This window comes from Nesoenas mayeri (genome assembly GCF_963082525.1).
Source record: "Nesoenas mayeri genome assembly, chromosome: 3".
Classification (NCBI taxonomy): Eukaryota; Metazoa; Chordata; class Aves; order Columbiformes; family Columbidae; genus Nesoenas; species Nesoenas mayeri.
The window spans coordinates 111,330,460-111,350,618 of NC_137544.1; the positions used below are offsets into that span (position 1 = coordinate 111,330,460).

General features: G+C 38.8%; 1 protein-coding gene across 4 annotated transcripts in view; it reads left to right on the forward strand.

Annotated features, from left to right (window-relative positions):
- Positions 1-20,159, forward strand: part of EHBP1 (EH domain binding protein 1) — a 225,706-nt gene that overhangs the window by 70,857 nt on the left and 134,690 nt on the right. For all 4 annotated transcript variants that reach the window (XM_080341320.1, XM_080341319.1, XM_080341318.1 and 1 more), the window contains 2 exons: positions 14,511-14,692; positions 18,426-18,565. In XM_080341320.1, the coding sequence (XP_080197446.1) occupies positions 14,511-14,692; positions 18,426-18,565 (322 nt within the window). The remainder of the gene's footprint in view (positions 1-14,510; positions 14,693-18,425; positions 18,566-20,159) is intronic.

The window sequence follows — 20,159 nt, forward strand, 5'->3', positions numbered from 1 at the left end:
TTTTCTGTGCAGTTGAGGCACAACAGCATACCCTTGGTTTTGTTTCGGATAGATCTGGATTAATGCTAGCTCACAATTATTACTCACAGGGCATTATCATTTCAGATCTGTGCATCTACTTTTAAGGTATGTCAATTGCTGTAATTAATTAAAGTGCTGCAGATGCTGCTGGTTAAGCCAATTTAAAGAACAGAGAGCATGAATTTCCAGTTATGTGAGCTAGATAATGATAATGCCTTAACGTGGTAGTCACTCCTGTGAGCCAATTACTGCTCAAGGTAGCTGAAGCAGTTCTGTGGTTCACTCTCTGCTTTCACCCATTCTGAGAATACACGTCTCCTTTTTATGCTTCTTACTGCTGAGTAATCTTAGTTTTCCTCCCTGGTCGTGGGGTGGTCCGACTGACAGCTTTTACTCTTAATAAGCTTAGAGGTAATAATCCAAGACCTGTAAGTCACATGTACAATATGCCTTTTAGTTTCATTTTTCCATGCTCTTGTTTGGCCAAAACATCAGGCTCCCTGTAATATTATACGAGTGCTATTGCTGACTACCTGGAACTGAAGCACTACTTTCTGAATATTGATTATTGCACACGTCTCATAAGTGTTTTAATGTTACACTGATTATGAGATTAAGTCTGTGTGAGTTTTGTTTGAGGCTTTTTGTGGGGTTTTTTGTTTGGTTGCTTTTTGGGTTTTTAATTATCATTTATTTCCTTTTATTGTGGAATATTTGTAGATATAGATGGATCAAATATTAAGTTAATGAACACTGACAATTTTTTCAGTTCCGTAAGTTAGGTTAACTTCTCGGCCACAAAGTGGGAAAAAAACCCAACACTTTCATTAGGGATCCATTGTATTTATTAATTTATTATTGTACTTGTTTTTGATGGCAACATGATATATTAATAAATAAACTATTAGCAACATCTTTTCTTTTTATTCACATGTGAACTTGTTTCTATGGGAGCTTTAGAAATATTGACAGTATTCGTGCCCGTAACACTCAAAAAATGTTCCTGATGTAGCTGGAACGTGGAGAATAACATATTTTAAAAGAATATGTAGAAACTGATTATTCGAAAATGGTATTTACTTTGTAACACTTATTTTTGTGAATTATAATTTGTGCAAGTCTAATAATTTTATATATATATATATAGACATTATAAATAAATGGGAAGCTGTATGATATGGAACATACTTGCTGTTTGACTTGCCAATGCTCAATTTCAAGTTTCAGGTTTCGATTAGGGAGACTCTGTGCCATGATATATTTCTGTATTTTTGGAAATAGCTGTACGATTGTGTCAAGTATATTTGAGTAAGGCTAAAAAATACTAATAACCTCCGAGTGGCAGCCCATTAGTATTGTGGAGTGACTGAACCTTAAGAAAGTGAGTGCAGCTGTGTTCATATGCAAAATGGGGAGAGAGTGAAATTTTCCTAGAATTGGCGCAGAGACAACAGGTTTTCATCCTGGATCTGTAAATGTAAAGCCTTAAAGATATGGGAGGGTTCAGGGAGCCTGGTGTAGATGCATGGAGAACAGGCCTGGGAGATGAACAGGGGAACATTGTTTTGTAGTAGCTGAAGCTTGGGCCCAGACAGAGAAGGAGGAAATTGGCTGCAGAGGAGAAAATAGTCCATGATTTCTGAGAGGGAGTGGAAGAGAACAGAGTGCACTACTTAGATGTCTCTGGCCTTATTCCAGAGAGTGGAAATAAAGACAAGAAAGTGCTTGTGAGCATTTATCCCTTTGTCCTTTTGTGTGTTCTTATGTGACCTGAAGCAAAGAAAAAAAAACCCTTTTTGGAGGATCCTTATAAAAATCTTTCACTTCAACCATTCTCTGTCAGCAAGGACGAGAAGTTGAATACACGTAGACTGGGATGGGAAGCATAAATCTCTGTAAAATACTGGGCAGCTTGAAAAATGCAACCGGGTGTGATGACTGAGCTATTCTCAGTTTGCTGCTGTCAAAATGGGTGGTTTCTTGCTCCATCCTCTCTGCTCCCTGCTTCGTGCTGCTGCTGCTTTAGTGCATCAACCACAGTGCTCACCTGGCCTTTGCAGTGCTCATTCATCTCCTGAAAACATTTGGTGCTGTTGGTTTGTGTGGTTTTGTTTTGTTGTTGTTTCATTTTGTTTGTTTTTTCTTGGGGGGTTGGCTTTAAAAAAAAGAAGTATTTTGGTTTTCTTTGGTTTTGTTTGTTTTGTTGTTTTTTTGTTTTGTTTTCCTGGGTGAGTTTTCTGCTGGTTTAGTGAGAGGAACTGGCTTATGAAAGAAGAGCCAGCAAAGTGCAGACCTAGTGCAAGGCAGGAGCATGTGGCTAGAAAAGCAGGATGCAGGTAGGACATGAGTTAGGAGTCAAACACTACCTGATCGGCTGCAGCATCACGTAGGAGTTATCTTGTGGCTCTGCTCTGGATGAGCGAGATGAGGAGAAATTGATGTTTCTGGGAGCCCTCATGCTTCTTGTGCCCTGTGGGATCTCACACGTTGCACTGCAGCGCAGCTGCTCCAGATGGGCATGGTTGCCTGTGCTAGCCCCATCTTGCCCTACCTGCAGTGTGTCACTGCTGGGGGGACCTTCATCCAGATGGGTCTTGGCTGCTTCAGGCAGTTGCCAGCTAATGACCATGTCCATCTATGAGGAGCAGAGACCACGTGGTAGCCTGCTTGAATCAAAACAAGCTTTCCATATTCTCCTCTCATCCAGTGCTGTGGTATTTCAGGGGTGCCCCAAGAAATCACCTTCTTCTGTGTGGAGCACTGGCCATCCTTTCTAAAGCCAGCTTGCATCAAATATCCCTTGGTTTGGGTTGTTTCCTGCCTCATGTGATTCTAGGACTCTCTCCTTGATAGGAAGATGAAAACTGTAAATTCACACTTTGGTTTTGGTGGTGTTTAAGAAAGACAGTTAATAGACTTACTTTTGTGTCACTGAGATGTTAGTGAAGGTTTTATTAAGGTGTGATACCATCAGTCGTTGTTGGAATTGTAGAAAAGAGTGAGACTACATTGCCTGGGTGAGATTTGTGGCTTAGGAGTCATTGTGGCCAGACCTCCTCCTAACCTGAGTAAGAGTTGCACTTGCTGCTATACAGCTACACTAAAAATAAATCCCCTCTTGCAAAAGTATGGATAATACTCCGCACGTGCATGTGTGTGCACGTTTGTTTTCATGTGCTGTAAACCCCGAGATAGAATCTCCTGTTTTATAAGGGCTAATAGTATGTTCCCAGATTTAACAAGGTGCTTAATCGCACACCTTTCTTTAACTTGATTTAATTACACGTAGATCATATGCTTGAAGTCAGACGTGCACATGAATACTTTCCTGAACCAAAGTGCATCCTTCTTGTTGTCACTATATCACTGTGTTTAATGGACATGGAGGATTTATGGGCCTTATAGGCAAGCGTTTACGCATGTGTTACCCTGTGATAGCTGGAGTTAGTAACACTAGATCAGGGACAAGCTCTTTTACAACTGGCTATAAGTTTCCATAAGACTTCTCCAATACATGTTCATTTTCATTATATTTTTAATTTAATAGAGGAAGAATCTTGTAATTATGATTTTTCCCTGTTCTACTTAGTTTTTCAGTCTTTTTTTGGTTAAATTTTATTACGCAATTTATGTCTAAAGAAATCAAATCGTGGGCCAGAATTTGATTTTTCTTAATTTTTTTTTTAAATTATGTTAAATATACAATATAACTATTGCTGTTTGTTATGGCTGCAACATATTGCTTTGGGACATAAAGCTCTTACTACCCCATAGTTGGTGAGAAGAAGAAAAAAAATGGTGTAGCAAATTTTTTGCAATTAAAATTCTGGAAAAACTTGTTTAAGAAAATGTTAGCTCAAGAACACACATCTTTTGTCAGTATAATATGCAGCCTTGAACACAACTCCTTTTATCAGCAGTACAGTGTTTCATATTTAATCAACATAAAATGAAGTGCTTCCCTCACATAAATGTAACACAGATCAAGTCTCAGCCAAAGCAAATAAAAGAATGAATGCTTTGTTAATCATCCATAACTAATTTGTGCATACACAGAAAAAAATGAAATCTGTTTTTGACAAGAGTTTTTTCATAGAAGCAGCAAGGGAAAACGGAACATGTAATGTGCATTAGTAATAGTGAATAGCAATGGGGAGATCTGAGATGTTTGCCTGGGACAACTTCTATTTCTTGATAGTAACATCATTTAACAGAAGCCTAAGATAAGAGAAGGAAGGAATTTTTTTAAGTTGTTTGCCAAAATATAAGACGACAAACCTGTGCAGAAGCAGACATGCATGGGTTCTTGTATGCCTTGCCACATATTCGTTAAGTATTACAGGGAACTGCCACATATCTCTGTGACAAACTCAGCTAATAGATAATACACAGTGGAGAAAATGTTAAATGCATTGCTTCTTTGCACAGGCAATATCATTGTGTTGCTCTAGTGACAGTGTGGTTATGGTTGACAGGGCAGCTTCATTACAACCTCCTGTTTTCAGGCTATTGCAGCTTTAAAAGAAAAATCACCCACTGGACTGAATTTTTTTTATGCCTGTCAGCCTTGAGGTGAATTTTATTTAAAGTGCAAAGTTAGAAGAAATCCATATAGCTGTTTCCCTGATTTAAACAAATTTGGAGGGAGGGATGGATGGGCTTTTAAAAAGTTGACATTTATGTTTATTGCAGAGCTGCATTTGGAATGCTTTGCATTTGTCCTTGCTGCTAAAATATAGATTATGTTCTTTATAAATGCATATATATAAAATAAGTGACTACACCTGCACCATACATTATTCTCACTTTTTTTTGTGTGCATAGGGTGTGACAGCTGAGATGTCTTACATGCATGAGCATGCCCCTGTTCTAGCTTCACACAGATCTTAATTTTCAGCTACCTCCCTTTTGCCCTGGTTATATACCTCCCCTTTGCCCCCTGCTTCTTCCCGCATATGTCAGATTCAAGTCGCACACCTTTGCTGTGTAGTGGGGAGTACTGCATGCAGGAACCATCACTTGCAAACCACACTGCTCTTAGATAACAGCTTGGAGTAGGTTTGCATATTAAAGTTGTCTCGCTGAGTTTTTTGTCCCTGATAGTGAACTGCAGATTTGGATAAAAGAAATAGCAATAAGGTAGCGTGGGCAGGAGAACTGTATGTTTGTATGAAGACACTTTCTTGAAGAGTCAACTATTTCAGCGTGAATTGTGTGATTGGGATCACGAGCACAGAGCTGTAAGAGTTATGAAACGTGTCCTCCAGGGTCATAACTGGGACATAGAGAAGGAGGAGCACCTGGAGGTCCAATAATTTCTCTGTAGTTTGGGGGCCTTTTCCAACTATGTTATATCCTCTTGAGATTATGTATTTTTGTTGTTTTGGCATGTGGTTAAAGTGAAATTGTGAATAAAAGGGAAGAGAATAAAAAATCACAATCATTAATTTAATGATAGATATATTGTTCCCGTAACAACTGAGATGTTCACTTTAAATAACATCATGCTGGGTTTTTTTGAAGTGGCCTTTTAGCCTAAACCTAAGGTATTATTAATATGATAAATAACTTGACCCAAGGGCTCTGGTTCTGACAAGAAGAACGACTGCTTTGTGAGCATCACTGCTCAGCATGCAGCCATCAGGCACTACAGACCATACATTCATTCATTCTGTTCTTTTCAAGTTGAAGTCCAACTTTCAGTACAGAAAAAATACAACATAAGAGTCATAATATCTTCCCTTGACATCATTAAAAGCTTCTCTGTATCATAAGCCTTGCAAATTTTATTTCATTTAATATTGTGCATTCACTCTATGGAAGTTATCCTCCAATAATAACAGCTGTTTGATGACAGACTGGTGTTTTACAAAACAGGTTTTATCTATGCTAGATAATTAAGTCTAGACAATTAAGTCTAGGCAATGTTACATGCCATTGTAAAATAGAATATTTTTTGGAAAGGTGAATTAAAGTATAAAGGTCAGTGGAGCAGTTAATCTTTTGACCTTGTTTCTTCTTTAATGACTGTTACCTCAAACTCACTTCCTTGTTGGAGATTACAAAGGAGATGAATAATGCGTTTATGTTTGTGAGTTTGTTTAAATAACTGGAGTTAATTCAGGGGTCTGTATTGTATGTCTTCCTGCACAGAATTTGTTTCCTCAGGAGAAGGCTTGGAATTAAGCACCACCTGATGTACAGAGCTACAGACCTTTCAATGACTGTTCTTAATAGCATATTGCACTTGTGTTAAATATTTGCTGCTGAGCTTGAGGTATTATTTTAAACCCACCTTTTTAATGTCAGCAATTCTGGGTCTTTGTCTTGGTGTGACACCAAGAGAGTCTAAGCAAATTTAGAACTTAGAATGCAAAATGGAAAGAAGATCACAGAATGTTAGGGAGTGGAAGGAACCTTGAAAGATCATCTAGTCCAATCCCCCTGCCAGAGCAGGAACACCTAGATGAGGTTACACAGGAAGGTGTCCAGACAGGTTTTTAATGTCTCCAGAGGAGGAGACTTCACAACCCCTCTCGGCAACCTGTTCCAGTGCTCTGTCACCCTCACTGTGAAGCAGTTTCGTCTCATATTTACATGGAACCTCCTGCGTTCCAGTTTGTACCCATTGCCCCTTATCATTGGTTGTCACTGAGAAGAGCCTGACTCCATCCTTGTGACACTCACCCTTTACATATTTATAAACTTTAATGAGGTCACCCCTCAGTCTCTTCTTCTCTAAGCTAAAGAGACCCAGCTCCCTCAGCCTTTCCTCATAAGGGAGATGCTCCACTCCCTTCATCATCTTTGTTGCCCTGCACTGGACTCTCTCCAACAGTTCCCTGTCCTTCTGGAACTGAGGGGCCACAACTGGACACAATATATTCCAAATGCAGTCTCACCAGAGCAGAGTAGAGGGGGAGGAGAACCTCTCTGGACCTACTGACAACCCCCCTTCTAATACACCCCAGGTACCATTGGCCTTCCTGGCCACAAGGGCACAGTGCTGGCTCATGGTTATCCTGCTGTCCACGAGGACCCCCAGGTTCCTTTCCCATACACTGCTCTCTGCCACCTCATTCTCCAACTTATACTGGAACCCGGGATTGTTCTTGCCTAGATGCAAGACTCTACACTTTCCCTTGTTATATTTCATTACATTTTTCCCTGCCCAACTCTCTAGCCTGTCCAGGTCTCGCTGGATGGCAGCACAGCCTTCTGGTGTGTCAGCCACTCCTCACAGTTTGGTGTCATCAGCAAACTTGGTGACAGTGCACTCTCTTCCCTCATCTAAGTTGTTGATGAATATATTGAATAATACTTGTCCCAGTACTGACCCTTGAGGGACTCAACTAGATACAGGCTTCAAACTAGACTCTGTCCCATTGACCACAACTCTCTGGCTTCTTTCCTTCAGCCAGTTCACAGTCCACCTCACTACTTGATCATCAAGTCCACACTTCCTCAGTTTAGCAGCAAGGATGCTGTGGGAGACTGTGTCAGATGCTTTACTGAAATCAAGATAGACCACATCTACTGCTTTGCCATCATCTATGTAAGATGTAAGCAATTGGAGGGCTTTTCATATCTGAAGTCAATTATGAATCAGTAACTGGTTTACCCTCTTTTTAAAACACATTTATTTTTCTGTTAAAGACTGACTTCTGTCAGGGGACACTAACTGGACATCTCTTGTGTAGCTATTTGAAGGTCCAGTAGCACTGTTTGTGTGATACCTCTGCATGGAGCAGGTGAGCAATAGAATGAATCACAAAAATGCAGATTTCCTGCCAGACAAATTAGGGCTAAAGTGCCAGGCACTGGTAGGTGAGCTTAAATCCAGATTTTATAACAGGTATTGCCTATTATTTAAAAACAAAAGCAAACACCAGAAAACCCCTTTAGTCAATACATGGCAAAATGTGGAGTTATGAGTTGCCGAGCAACAAAATAAAGCTGTGGGTATCAAGTCAGCTCTACTTTCCTCTTCCTAGAAGGAGGAGATTCACATAACAGGTGTGTGTTACTCGAATTTCAGCTAAAAATTTAGAAACCAACCTAATAATCTACTATTTCTCCCCTTCTAGCACTAGGTAAATTATCTATATTCCTACTTTGTTTTGAAGCTAACTCTACAGAAGTACTGTATGGTTATACTCTTCAAAAACAGGGAGGAGAAAAATAATCTCAAACCAGGGGGGATACTGTTTGGAAGTGCCCAGCTGAAGCAGAGCTCAGGAGTTGGTCTCAGAGGTGAACAGCACGCTGTGAAGGATCCAGCTCAGCAGCACACAGCTCACAGAAAACTAAAGATTCTTCTTTCTGCCAAACTGGCAGCCCTGCGTTCAGCACCTTTCCCAACAGCCAGCCTCACCTGCTACGTAGCAGCAGCAACTCAAGCCCAGACTTCTTTAAATCTGCTCCTTCGAGAGCAAAGGTTTGAGTATTTAAACAACCGCTTCATAATAACAAGTCTCTTTGCCAACTTCAGCCCAGCCTCCCTGAGCTCATGTCCTATGTTCATGGCAAAATTAAAATTCTGTATAGGAGTTATAGTAGGACTTACGCTTATAGCCTTTGCTGTCTAAAAATGATGTAATCTCAATGGCTTCTACTTAGTAGTAATACATGCGGACTTGCACATAGCTGTACCATGTACCTTAGCAGGCCCAGGGTCATGTAACTGGCTGCTGTAGCATTTTGGGCCAGGAGAGGGACAGACAATCCCTACCATGCAATGATCCCAACAGGACAGAGCAAACAGCTACAAAAGGGAAATAGAATAACAGACAGTATTAGGGTGCTAGTGAGCTTAGCACTTTGGGATCTAGGCATTGCAGGAAAGGATGTGATTTTTGTTACTACTAAGTGATAGAGGATAGTCAAGTATTCCTGGGCTTCTGAACGGTAGAACACAAGCTCTCTCTCTGCAAACAAAAGCAAAAATTAATGTACTCTAAAAAGCTAATGTTTGTGTAGAGCATAAGGACAGACAGAGTTGAGCAAGTGATTGAAGGCATCTAACAGTAAATTCAAACCTGTTGTTGATGGCAGAAGAGAAGCTTGCACAGAATCTCTAGAGTAAGCAATCTAAAAGAGCAAGAAGGGCTACAACTACTTGAGTAAATGATTCTCAGCATCGGTTATCAATCTAACTGCATCCTTCTGTGAGAGAGTGTTCAGGAATTGTTTCTGTTTTGCTAAACAGGAGAAAGCGATGAAGACTTTTTAAATGGGTACATAAAGCAGTTATCCACGTCATTTGCAAGATTGTGTATTTCAGGGTTCAGAAGTTCTCTGCTACTTATTAAATTTGTCCAGCTCACCGGTAAAGTTTTTGCTATTGCCCTTAGTAAGCATCAGGCCCACTTTAGAAGGGGATACCTGTCTCATACACATGGCCTATTGATAAATTGCTTGACTAAAACTTTGGTTGTGCACATTTTTTTTTTTTGCCATCTATCCAGCAGTTGTTTAAGAAGCTTAGTAGTATTTTTGTTAGCAAAACAGACCTCCAAATTTTCTCATAGTGTAGATGAATTACCTCAATTTATTAGGTATCATTTCACTATCTAAGCTTCCTATCTGATGTTAATCTTTGGAGATTTCCAAAGTCTGTGAATGCAAAGGATCAGTCTGTGAAGATGAACAGTCTGTTGTTAGCCACAGCAAATTGCTTGAGCACACCCATGAGTATGATTTTGGTCAGAAAATACCATTCACTACACATTCTGAGCTGCTCAGGGTGCATGTAAAATCTCATGGGACTGTGCTAAAAGCAGACCATAAGAAGACAGTAGCTGTAGGAGGATATTGTATTTTCTTTTTACTTCCTGAAAATATTGTCTCCACTGGTGCTCAGTAATAAACAGTGAGTTATGCTTTTAATATAATGATTCATCAATCTGTACGTGCTATAAAAGCCATCATGTTGGTGTTTTTGAAGTCACCTTTTAGCCTAAACAGATTTTTACTCAATCTAACAAGAACAGTGGTCACTTTGTGAGGATCACAATTTAAAAAAATATATACACATATAAATAAAGTCAAGTGTAGCCGTTTTAACATTTATATATTTTTAATTTCTTTCCTGGTCCTCATGTCTAGGACTTGGACTTTTCTAGTATGTGCAGAATTTTTTAAACATTAAATTCTCCACTCAAATGCGTCATAATTCTTAATAATGTTCTAGATACCTTGAACCATTATTTCCTTTTAAACAAGTTTTCAGCACAGATTGTGCTGCCTGCATTTGGTCCTCCAAATCTCCCATCCAACTGTCTAAATTATTTTAACTGACATAGTTTCTAATTTACTCTCTTCAGTTGAGAGAGCTCCCTGTAACCTGTCTATTTTAGCATTTAATTGCTGTATACTCTTACAGATTAAATTCCGCAGCAATCCATTTTGCTCTGCCGGTGAAGCAGTGATCTTGTCATCTAAGCAAGATGGCGCTTGCAGCTCAGTCGGTGAGACGTTCGAGCATCTTCCTCCGAGACATTCGCCATTTAATTCTGAAGCCAAAGGAAAGCAGAATCCTCAAAACTTGTTCCTCTCAATGGGTTTTTACAGCTAGGAAAATTGCCTTGTCTAATTATTTTATGCCTAGGTGTGCAGCAGAATGCTCCTCTTTAAAATCTGCATATCTTTGTGGGGTTTTTAGCATTTACTTTTATAAAATGTGAAAAGGCAGACTCTCAAAGTGTTACACTGTATGTCTTCCCTTTCAGGGAGAAAGGTCGTGAAAAGTTGTCTTCCCTGGTTAGGTTGGTTTTGGATGGTGTTTGTAAAGGACTTACGCATCACTTAACGTATTTCCATTAGAGAGGGTGAGGGACCATTTAGTATTTAAATAATTAAGAACAGTACTTTTTGATCTAGTTTCTGCTGAATGGAAATATATTACTGTGTTTGTTTTCTCAATATGTGTGTTTCGAAAGGAGGGCTGTTGAGTCTTGAGGATTAAAGACTGCAGTGCAGCAGGGGTTAAAGGTCTGTACAGGCAGTACTTTAACTCACATGTTAAGGAAAATAAAACTTGAAAGATCAGAGGTTGCCTTTTTTTTTTTTTCTTAGTATGATAAATTTACAAATTTGTATTTTTATGGGCAATTGGAACCTGAAAAATCAACTTCTGTCTTTGGCCCACAAAGTGATTATGAAATTAATTCCTTTCTCAGAAAGACTGAACTTGATTGCCAAGTATGTCTTATTCTTGAGAGTGCCTCAGGATATTTAGTGCTAAGAGAATCATCTTGCACATGGCTGGCTTCTCCCCTTCGTACTGGCACACGGCTGCCTGCACTCTTGTCTCCTTCCTCCTCTACACCAGTTAACCCCAGCAGTTTTCACCAGGAGTTGCTTATGGTGATCTTCACTGGGAGAGCTTCCCCTCTTCCTTATTCACCTTCTCTTATTCATCCTCTGATCCAGAAAATCTGAAGCTGCAAATGGCAAGATTATAGTTTATACAATAAATAAAGTGAAAACATAATTCCACATCTTTCCAAAAGTCTTGTGTCTTGATGTCCATGTCTAGCTTTTGGATGCTTGCAAGTTTAATGCTTTTCACTTCAGATTCACCATTAGGTTGGCTTTGCTTGTTTGCTTTGACTTTTTTAGTGAAATCACCTTGATAAAGGCAACATGCATCTCAGTTATGTTATCAGATAAGATCATTTGTAGTAGACAGTGTAGTTCTTCCCCCCAAATACACCTTCTGTTTCTCAAAGTCACTGAAGTGTATTTGTATTTCCTGCAGTACCTCACAGGGACCTCATGGGAGATCTCAGTGTTGCTCTTGTAGCATTGGGTGTAACAGGTGAGCCAGTGCTAAGAAGGTATTGGTAGGTACACAGGGAAACAATCCAGGTCTTTGTTAAATGGGGGTTGTTTACAGCTGCTGGGAAATTATTTTCATTATCTAACTGTGAAGAGTATAATACATCAGAATACAGGCATCAGGTGGCTGATCAGAGGGTCATCTGGAAGGCTGGAAGCAAGTACACATGATCGCGATTTGTTCCCTACACCTGTTTCTCACTGGGTGTAGATACACCTGTTCTTTTTGGGGGTGTTTTCATTGATGAATGGGAGTGAGGACATGACAACAGACATGTATCCTCTGTAAAAGGGAGGAAAAAGATCCTCAACCTTTTTTTCTTTTAAAGGAAAACCTAATTGCCTATTTTGGGAATAGTGAAAAAATGAAGAGTCTTTCCACATATTAGAGTTACGTGGTGAACTATCATTTCAATAAGAATAATGTTGATACCATGATACTGATTTTAAAACCAGTGTGGGTATAGTTGGTTTTGGCTGCAAGCATAAGCTCATCCCAAGCAATTCGAAGAAGAGTCAAGTCCAAAGCATGACAAATGGTTCCTAGTCATTAGAGCCCATGGATAGAATGTTTTCCTTTGGGCTCTCTGCAGGTGAGGACATCTTCAAGGCATAATTGTAGAATCATTGAACAGCCCAGGCTGGAACGGACCTGGAAAGAAGTCTGACCCAACCTTTTGTGAGAAAGGGAGCCTAGGTGACACTATCTAACACAAGTCCAGTCACATCTTGAAAATCTCCTATGATGGGGACTCTGCCACATCCCTGGGAGGTTGTTCCAGTGAGTGATTGTTCTCGCTGTAAAAAATACATTTCTTAAATTGATATTTAACCTCTCCTGGTGCAACTTATACCAGTTGCCCATTGTCTTCTTCATGTGGCTCCAAATTACTTTGTAATTTCTACTTGCTCCTTTTCTGTTTGGCAGGAAAACACATGCACCAGAATCAGCAAGTAGTTTTTACTGTTCCAGTTGCATAAATATTTTCACACCACATTATATACACCAGTTTTCTCTAAAGAATCTTAAAAAAAAAAATAGAAGAGGTCTAAGCAATCTTTCTTTCTGTTCACCTTGACCACCATTTTTACATCATAGTGTGAATACTGAAAATTTAGCTGTATGAAACAAGGTACTGGTAAGATGCAAACTGCTTCCCTACGTTTACCTGGAGAACATGCAAAAAAGAAATGCCACGTCTCTCACGTTGCATTTTGAACTGACACCGCAGTAAGTCTTGCATTTGGTATAATGAGTTGTAATGTTTAGTTATTCTAAAGGTATGGTACAATAATAGATTACTGTTGTTCATATCTGTGTGATAATTGAAACTCCCTGATCATACTTTGCATTTTACACATTGTCAGGACCTTGGACCTTAATCTTGCTCTTTGATTGACAGTCGTGGCCAGGGAAAGAGCACTCAAATTGTTTCTGATAGTCGCATCTGTTCAACTGGATTCAGTTGAGAGTATTTGCATATTCTTAAGTATTTCTTCTGAGAGGGCCTAAATCCTTTCAAGTGTTTGATACATTTTTGAAATTCATTCATAAGGTATCTACATGCACTAATAGTTCTGTATAATATTGCTGTGCGTAATCTGAGAGATAAGACTAGTTTTTTAAACAAGGTATTCTTTGGGGATGACATATTACATTCTGACTTATTCTACTGGGTGGAAATGTCAAGTACTTTGAAAAAGGATGCTTGAATGTGGTGACTGAATTAGTATTCTTTATTCAACACAAATCATCAACTGCAGTAAAATGTAGTCTTATTGTGAGAACATTTTTCAAGAGTTAACTGCAGAGTGTTTTTGTTTTATTTTTCTACTGGAGTTTTATTAAATGTAATTGTTCCTTTGCTGCTGATGCTGATATTAGATGGAACAAGAGAGTAGATTCTTAGATGCATTTTAGTTTAATTTGACTGAATTGTTCAACTATGAGCAAAACCTTTGTCTTGAAATATAATTTAGGCTTTGAAATACAACTTAGGTTTTTATCTTTCTCTATTATTGATTTTTTTTTTTTCCCTTGCAAAATTTTTTTCAATATTTTTGGAAGCATTGTTAACTTCAGTTTCAGAAACATGTCACTCTCAAATGTACGTGTAAAACACTACTGAGAAGTACTCCTGCTTTGAAGAAATATTTAGGCATTATAGTTGAGCCTTGAACACAGACAGCAGTTCAACATATTAACTCGATGGCCTCATAGCATTACATAAAGAAACATATGCATAATTGAAACCCATGGAAGTCCTAGTCTAGTACTATCCTAGTCCAGTTTGCTGTCAGAAGGAATGGAGATACGTTCCCACTTGCTTAAGTAGTTGTGTGCTGTGGATGCTGCTACAAGCTCAATCCCTTAAAGACCTAGGATCTCATATGAAAGGCCACTAATCGCAATGAATAACTTTTTGTTTTCTAATCCACTAAGCAAGTGTTTGAAGAGCCCCCATTGTTGGCTAACCTATTTTAGGAAATGTGTTTCTGTCTCTAGAAAGGACCACAGCAGTCCCAGCTACCTGTGTACTTGAAAAAAAGAATGATGCCGATTTAATAAGTGGTTTGTTTTTGTTGTTGTTTCAGGTTTCAGTGTAACAGCACCTTTAACGTTAGTTTTGTTTTTCCTTTGCTTGCAGGAATCTCCTTCTGGACGCAGAAAAGCGCTTGCCACCAGCAGCATCAACATGAAGCAATATGCAAGCCCCATGCCTACACAGACTGATGTCAAGTTAAAATTCAAGCCTTTGTCTAAGAAAGTGGTATCTGCCACACTACAGTTCTCTTTATCTTGTATTTTCCTGAGGGAAGGAAAAGCCACGTAAGTTGTTTGGGTTTGTTTGTTTGTTTGTTTTAACCAGGTAGCCTGCTTTCTGTTGCTTTTCAAAGATCTCTTTGGATAAAGAGCTCTTTCTGTAGAGAATGGCAGAATTTGAGAGTATCCTTCAGCATACCTGTCATTCCTGCCATACTTAGTTTCTTAGTGGAGTAAAACTCGGTTCTTAGTCTGATTTTAGTTCTTCAAAGACAAACAACTTGTCCTCTTAACATTTTAGACTTAACATAACAGCAGCTTAAAAATATCTACAGGTTTGAAATCAGTAGGAGTGTATGTTTGTATGCACATGTGTTTTCATCCAACAATACCCTTAGCAGACTGCAAGGGAAATGTGAGAAGGAGAAATTATTTATGTTTCACGTATTTATATTTAACAAAAACTTGAAAGAAGGACAAAGCCAGTTGTAAGGTGTGAGCGGGTGGAATCAGAAGTAAGATTTTGAGTTGAACATAAGAACATCCTGCGAAAAGAGTTCAGTTTGACACTGGTTACCACTCTCCCTACTCACTCATGTGGTTCTGCCCCATATTCCAACAGCCTTTGGAATGCAGATGATACAGATTATATTTGCAGATGCTATAACCTCTCCTACAATTTCTGTCCAATTCAAGATGTCAGATGTGCATACTTCATGTAGCTGGAGGGTGGATCATTGTCACCTATCCTGTTTTGCTTTTCCTTCTTGTGTCTAGAGTATAGGAACATGGGAACCTCAGAAGAAAAAGGGGTGGATGAGGAAATTATGACTCTGGTCGTTCTTTTACATATTTTTAAATTTCTTTTTTTCCCCAAAAAGGCTAACAGTTTACTTCTAGCTTTCAGTATTCTGAATGCACTTGTGGACATTGCCCACTGCAGTACAAGTGCACCAAAACTGTTGCATGTACAGCTTCCCAGACTGCCACGTTAAGGCATACGTTTTGACACAATAAGGCTTTTTGTCTGCATTCTTTGAAAGCCACAGATCCACTATTAATTACTGTTTCCCTTCTCTGATTAACATTGTGAACTACATTTTGACCTACCATGTAAGAACGGTATTTTGCAGTATTTAGCTGTAGTTTAACATGGTATTGCAGCTGAAAATGGGAATGAAGAAGCCACTATCTGATAACCTCTTACATTTTTTGGAACAACCGTCATCTGTGAACTACACTATAGCTATACTAGGCTCCTAGTGCTTTTGAGTCCATAATTTGTGAAAGCTGATCCATTTAGGATCACATGTGCTTTCTTCTCTTTGAAATCTATAGGTTTCATGCTGAAGACTGTAAGTCAGGTAGACTTTAAGTTAACAACAGGGCTTTAATATTGCCCTGAACCAGGGACGTGAAAAAAACAAGCTGCTGTTTCTGAAAGCGTTGGTTTCCAGTATGTGTAAGTAGAGACTGTTTTACTAGTCAAAACAAAACAGAGAATTCAGGTGTCTGATACATGAACATGTAAGAAAAGGTAGCTAGGCCAAGGCTTACTTATATCTCTTACAAACTGTAGTAGTTCCATGAAGTGAGATTCACTTTAATTTATGCACTTTATTAAGAATATACTGCAACCTGTTGCTGCGCAGTACCAAAAATAAGAGTATTTCTAAAACACAGGAAAAAAATATTATGAAGTATCAATACAGAAAGGACAGTAAAAGAAATTTTACTTTGGAGACCTTTTAATTTCTAAACTTTATGTGCACATGTGGTATACGAGATTGTGTGCTATGTGTGCTAACTGCTCCCAGCTTTTTGTCTTCAGTACGTAAAAGAACCTACCCATCAATGCCGTTACAGGATGCTGCATTTTTTTTTTTTTCCTGTCTGTTTAAAGAGTCGATTTAACCTACTGGTGATCAAAACAGAAAGATGAAACTTTAAGGATTCTGCATGAACGGAAAGGTCTTTGTGACTTCCTGATAGTTACTTATTTTCTACTTGTGATTATTAATAATACTTTTTATAGAAGTACTTAGTTGTCCTATGCAAGTGCAGGTTATGTAGTGCTGATTACCTTGAACTCATATAGTAGGAAATGATTGCCCCAAAGAGTTTCTGATTTTACAACACGTTACATCGCTGAGTTTAATCCCATGTTTTAAGTGCCTCTGTGTTTCTGTGCAGATTTGAGGCATGATTAGTACGTGATTTTTATTCCTGTATTTTTATTCCTTTAAAATAATACGTATGGTTTTCTTGGCATTGTTAGGCACAAAATCTGTGGGTTTGGGTGAGGTTCTTAAGGACATGGTTTAGTGATAGTGTTAGGTTAGGTTATGGTTGGACTCGATGATCCTGAGGGTCTCTTCCAACTGAAATGATTCTATGATTCTATGGTCAACATCAAAGAAGATAGAATAATTCAGGTTGGAAGAGACCTGTAGAGATATCTAGTCCAGCCTCCTGCTTAAAACAGTCAGCTGTGTGATCAGACCAATTTGCTCTGAGCTTTGTCCCACTGGGGCTTCAAAACCCCTTAAAATGGAGACTGCACAACCTCCGTGGGCAACCCATTCCACTGCATGTTCATGACTGTTCCAACTTTTTTCTCACATTGGATCAGAACATCTCTGTTTTCAATCTGTGTTCGCTATCTGTCATCCTCCTGCCTTGCACCACCTTGCCTTCTCAGCAGCGTCCTCACAGATGTTGGCAGGCTGCTGCTAGGTCCTCCTGAAGCCATCTCTTCTCCAAGATGAAACACTGGACAAAGTACCCTAGAATGCTGTCCAACAAACTCCAAGTAAATGGGGGACATGACTTCCCTCAGTCTACTGCTTGTGGTCCTGTTCTAATGTGTCTCAGGATGCTGTTTGCCTCCTTTGGCTGCCAGGGCATGGTGCCAGCTCTCCTTGAGCTTGCTCTCCACCAAGAACCCCAGGTTATTTGCAGCAGAGGTGCTCCCTTGCCAGGCAATCTCCAGTGTAACTTATTTGAAGGTGCTAAAAAAAATCGATTAATCCCAATAAATTGAAGTGGTTTTAAAAGAAAAGAGGTAAGACTGCTGTTGCTTCAAGAATAACATCATGTTCTTCAAAAATCTTGGGGTTTTTTATGAAGAAAACATAGATCATACATTTCTCTGAATCTTTGACTGCTGTTATCTTTTCATCAAACATATATTTGATATGAAAGGTACAGTTATGTGACAGATGTATGTATGAGATACAGTGAAATAAGAATTGTTATTGGCCATTGATATGTAATATTATATTTTTTACCTTGGTAATGAATTCAGATATTTAGAAATGGGATTTAATATTATATTTTTTACCTTGGTAATGAATTCAGATATTTAGAAATGGGATTTTAATTTCAGTAACAGTGTCAAGAGTTCTGAATGAATGTAGTGATGGGTGTCACATGTACCACATGGACAGTAAGTCTGACCAAGCATTTTCATTTCAAACAAAGGAGACCAGATAAGTGCTTACTAGTATTTCTGGACTGCTTTAAAATTTTAAGAAACAGTTATTAAACTGAATCTTAATGCACAGCAGGACTGGTTTTACCCTTTAGAATTTTGTTAACAGGAATCCTTCCCTTTAGAAACTAATACACAAGTGTATTTATTTTGTTCTTTCACTATATTCAAGATCAGATCTGACATCAGAGATTCCCTGGAGAAAAGCAAGCATAAAAATATTTAAAGGATTTTAATAATGCAGTAGTATCAGATGTGGTATTAACAGACTGCATGTTAATGCCTTGTTTGAAATTTGTTATTTAGGGATGAAGACATGCAAAGCCTGGCTAGTTTGATGAGTATGAAACAAGCTGATATTGGAAATCTAGATGATTTTGAGGAAGACAATGAAGAAGATGAAGAAAACAGAGTGAATCAAGAGGAAAAGGCTGCAAAAATTACAGGTTGGTTTTGCTACAGGGATGGTAAAATATAGTTTCCTTTGCCAGTTGCCAGCTGAGTTCCATAAATTTTGTCCTTAAGCTGTATTTGTATTTAATTATTAAAAAATCCAAACCAAAACAAAATTTAGGATAGTTTGAAGAGGGACCCATCCATAACTCAGCAAAGTTTAATATTTGTGAATTTAAGAGCATTGATTTTTGTGTGAAGAGTGTTGATATGTGTGTGTTCTGTTCTTAGGAAAGAATGCACTAAGTAGTTAGCATTTTAGGGAAGCAAAGAACCAGTGTCAACAGAGGAGTAAAGAGATGGAGGGAAAGGGTCAGTGAGCAAGAAGGCAAGAGGATGAGCTGAAGTGAAATAATGAAGACAGTTTGTGAGAATAACTGCGAAATGAGTTGTGCCGTGCACAGGTGCTGAGGTTCTGCTCAATAACATGGTAATTCCAGGCAGCCTTTTGGTTGGGAGTGCCTTGTGGAAATGCAATCAGGAGACTGCTAAAGGACTTGAACGGAATTTGATAGTAAGGTTGTTTGAAGTGACATAGTATAACTACATTTGAATTGCTTACTGATGAAAATTCTTAGTGTGTCCAGGATAGCTGAACTAATTGGTGCAAGTCAGATCAGGATGTGATGATGTTAAATTGTTGGTGGAGATCATTATATAGCACTGCTTCAGATGTGTTCTGTGGGAACTCTTAGGGTAAAAGAATCAGTGAAAGACAAATTAATTTATGGTGGCAGCCTTCATGCCTGCCAATGTTCTTTAAAAACACCTGTTGAAATAATGGGATACTTTTCTAAAGTGGGGAAGAACATCCCAAGCAGAGAACTGAATTGTCAGATCTGTTCTTAAAAATCCTGAAGAATGTTGGTTCAGTGTTACAACACACTAGTTACATCTCTTCTTTTTGAGCTTTTGTTGCCATCCAAAGCTTCAGCCCGAAGCAGTTGTTACTTAGTTATGTTTAGTGTTGTGAAAGGATGCAAATACGTTTTCTCCATGCTTTACATTTCAATTAAACATTTTGTAACCAGACCAAATCGCTACTTATACTCCATGTGTCTGGCACAGACCAGATTGGAAAGTCCAGAATTAAATATTTGAGAGACAGAGATAACATATTCTTGGTCAGAGAGCAGAGAAATACCAGTCTGGTCACACTGAAATCATTCTGCAAGGTCTTTTCCTTCTCCCAGTGTAACCAGAATAATTGAGGTATGTGTCAGAACACCAATCAAAACCTGATTATTTGCCAGGCCGTCCAATAATCACAGACAAGGGCACGTAAAGGAGAGGCTACGTAAAGTCTCTATATAAAGTATTGTGCAGAAGTGTTTTATTAAGATACGCCTAGATACTGCTATGGAAAACCCATGTGCAGAAGGACAGTAGGTGACAACTACTGCAGATCTTGCTCCTTAGCTTTATTGATTTTGCAGTGTTCAGCATCTACACAAGCCAACAAATGATTCCTGAACAAACAAAAAATTGATATAGATTAGTTGAGTCTGTCCACTGTCCTTTGGCTCTGTAGTGAACATCCCTGGAGGTGGATGCGGAATGGTGAGCTGTCTGATGTTGCAACATGAG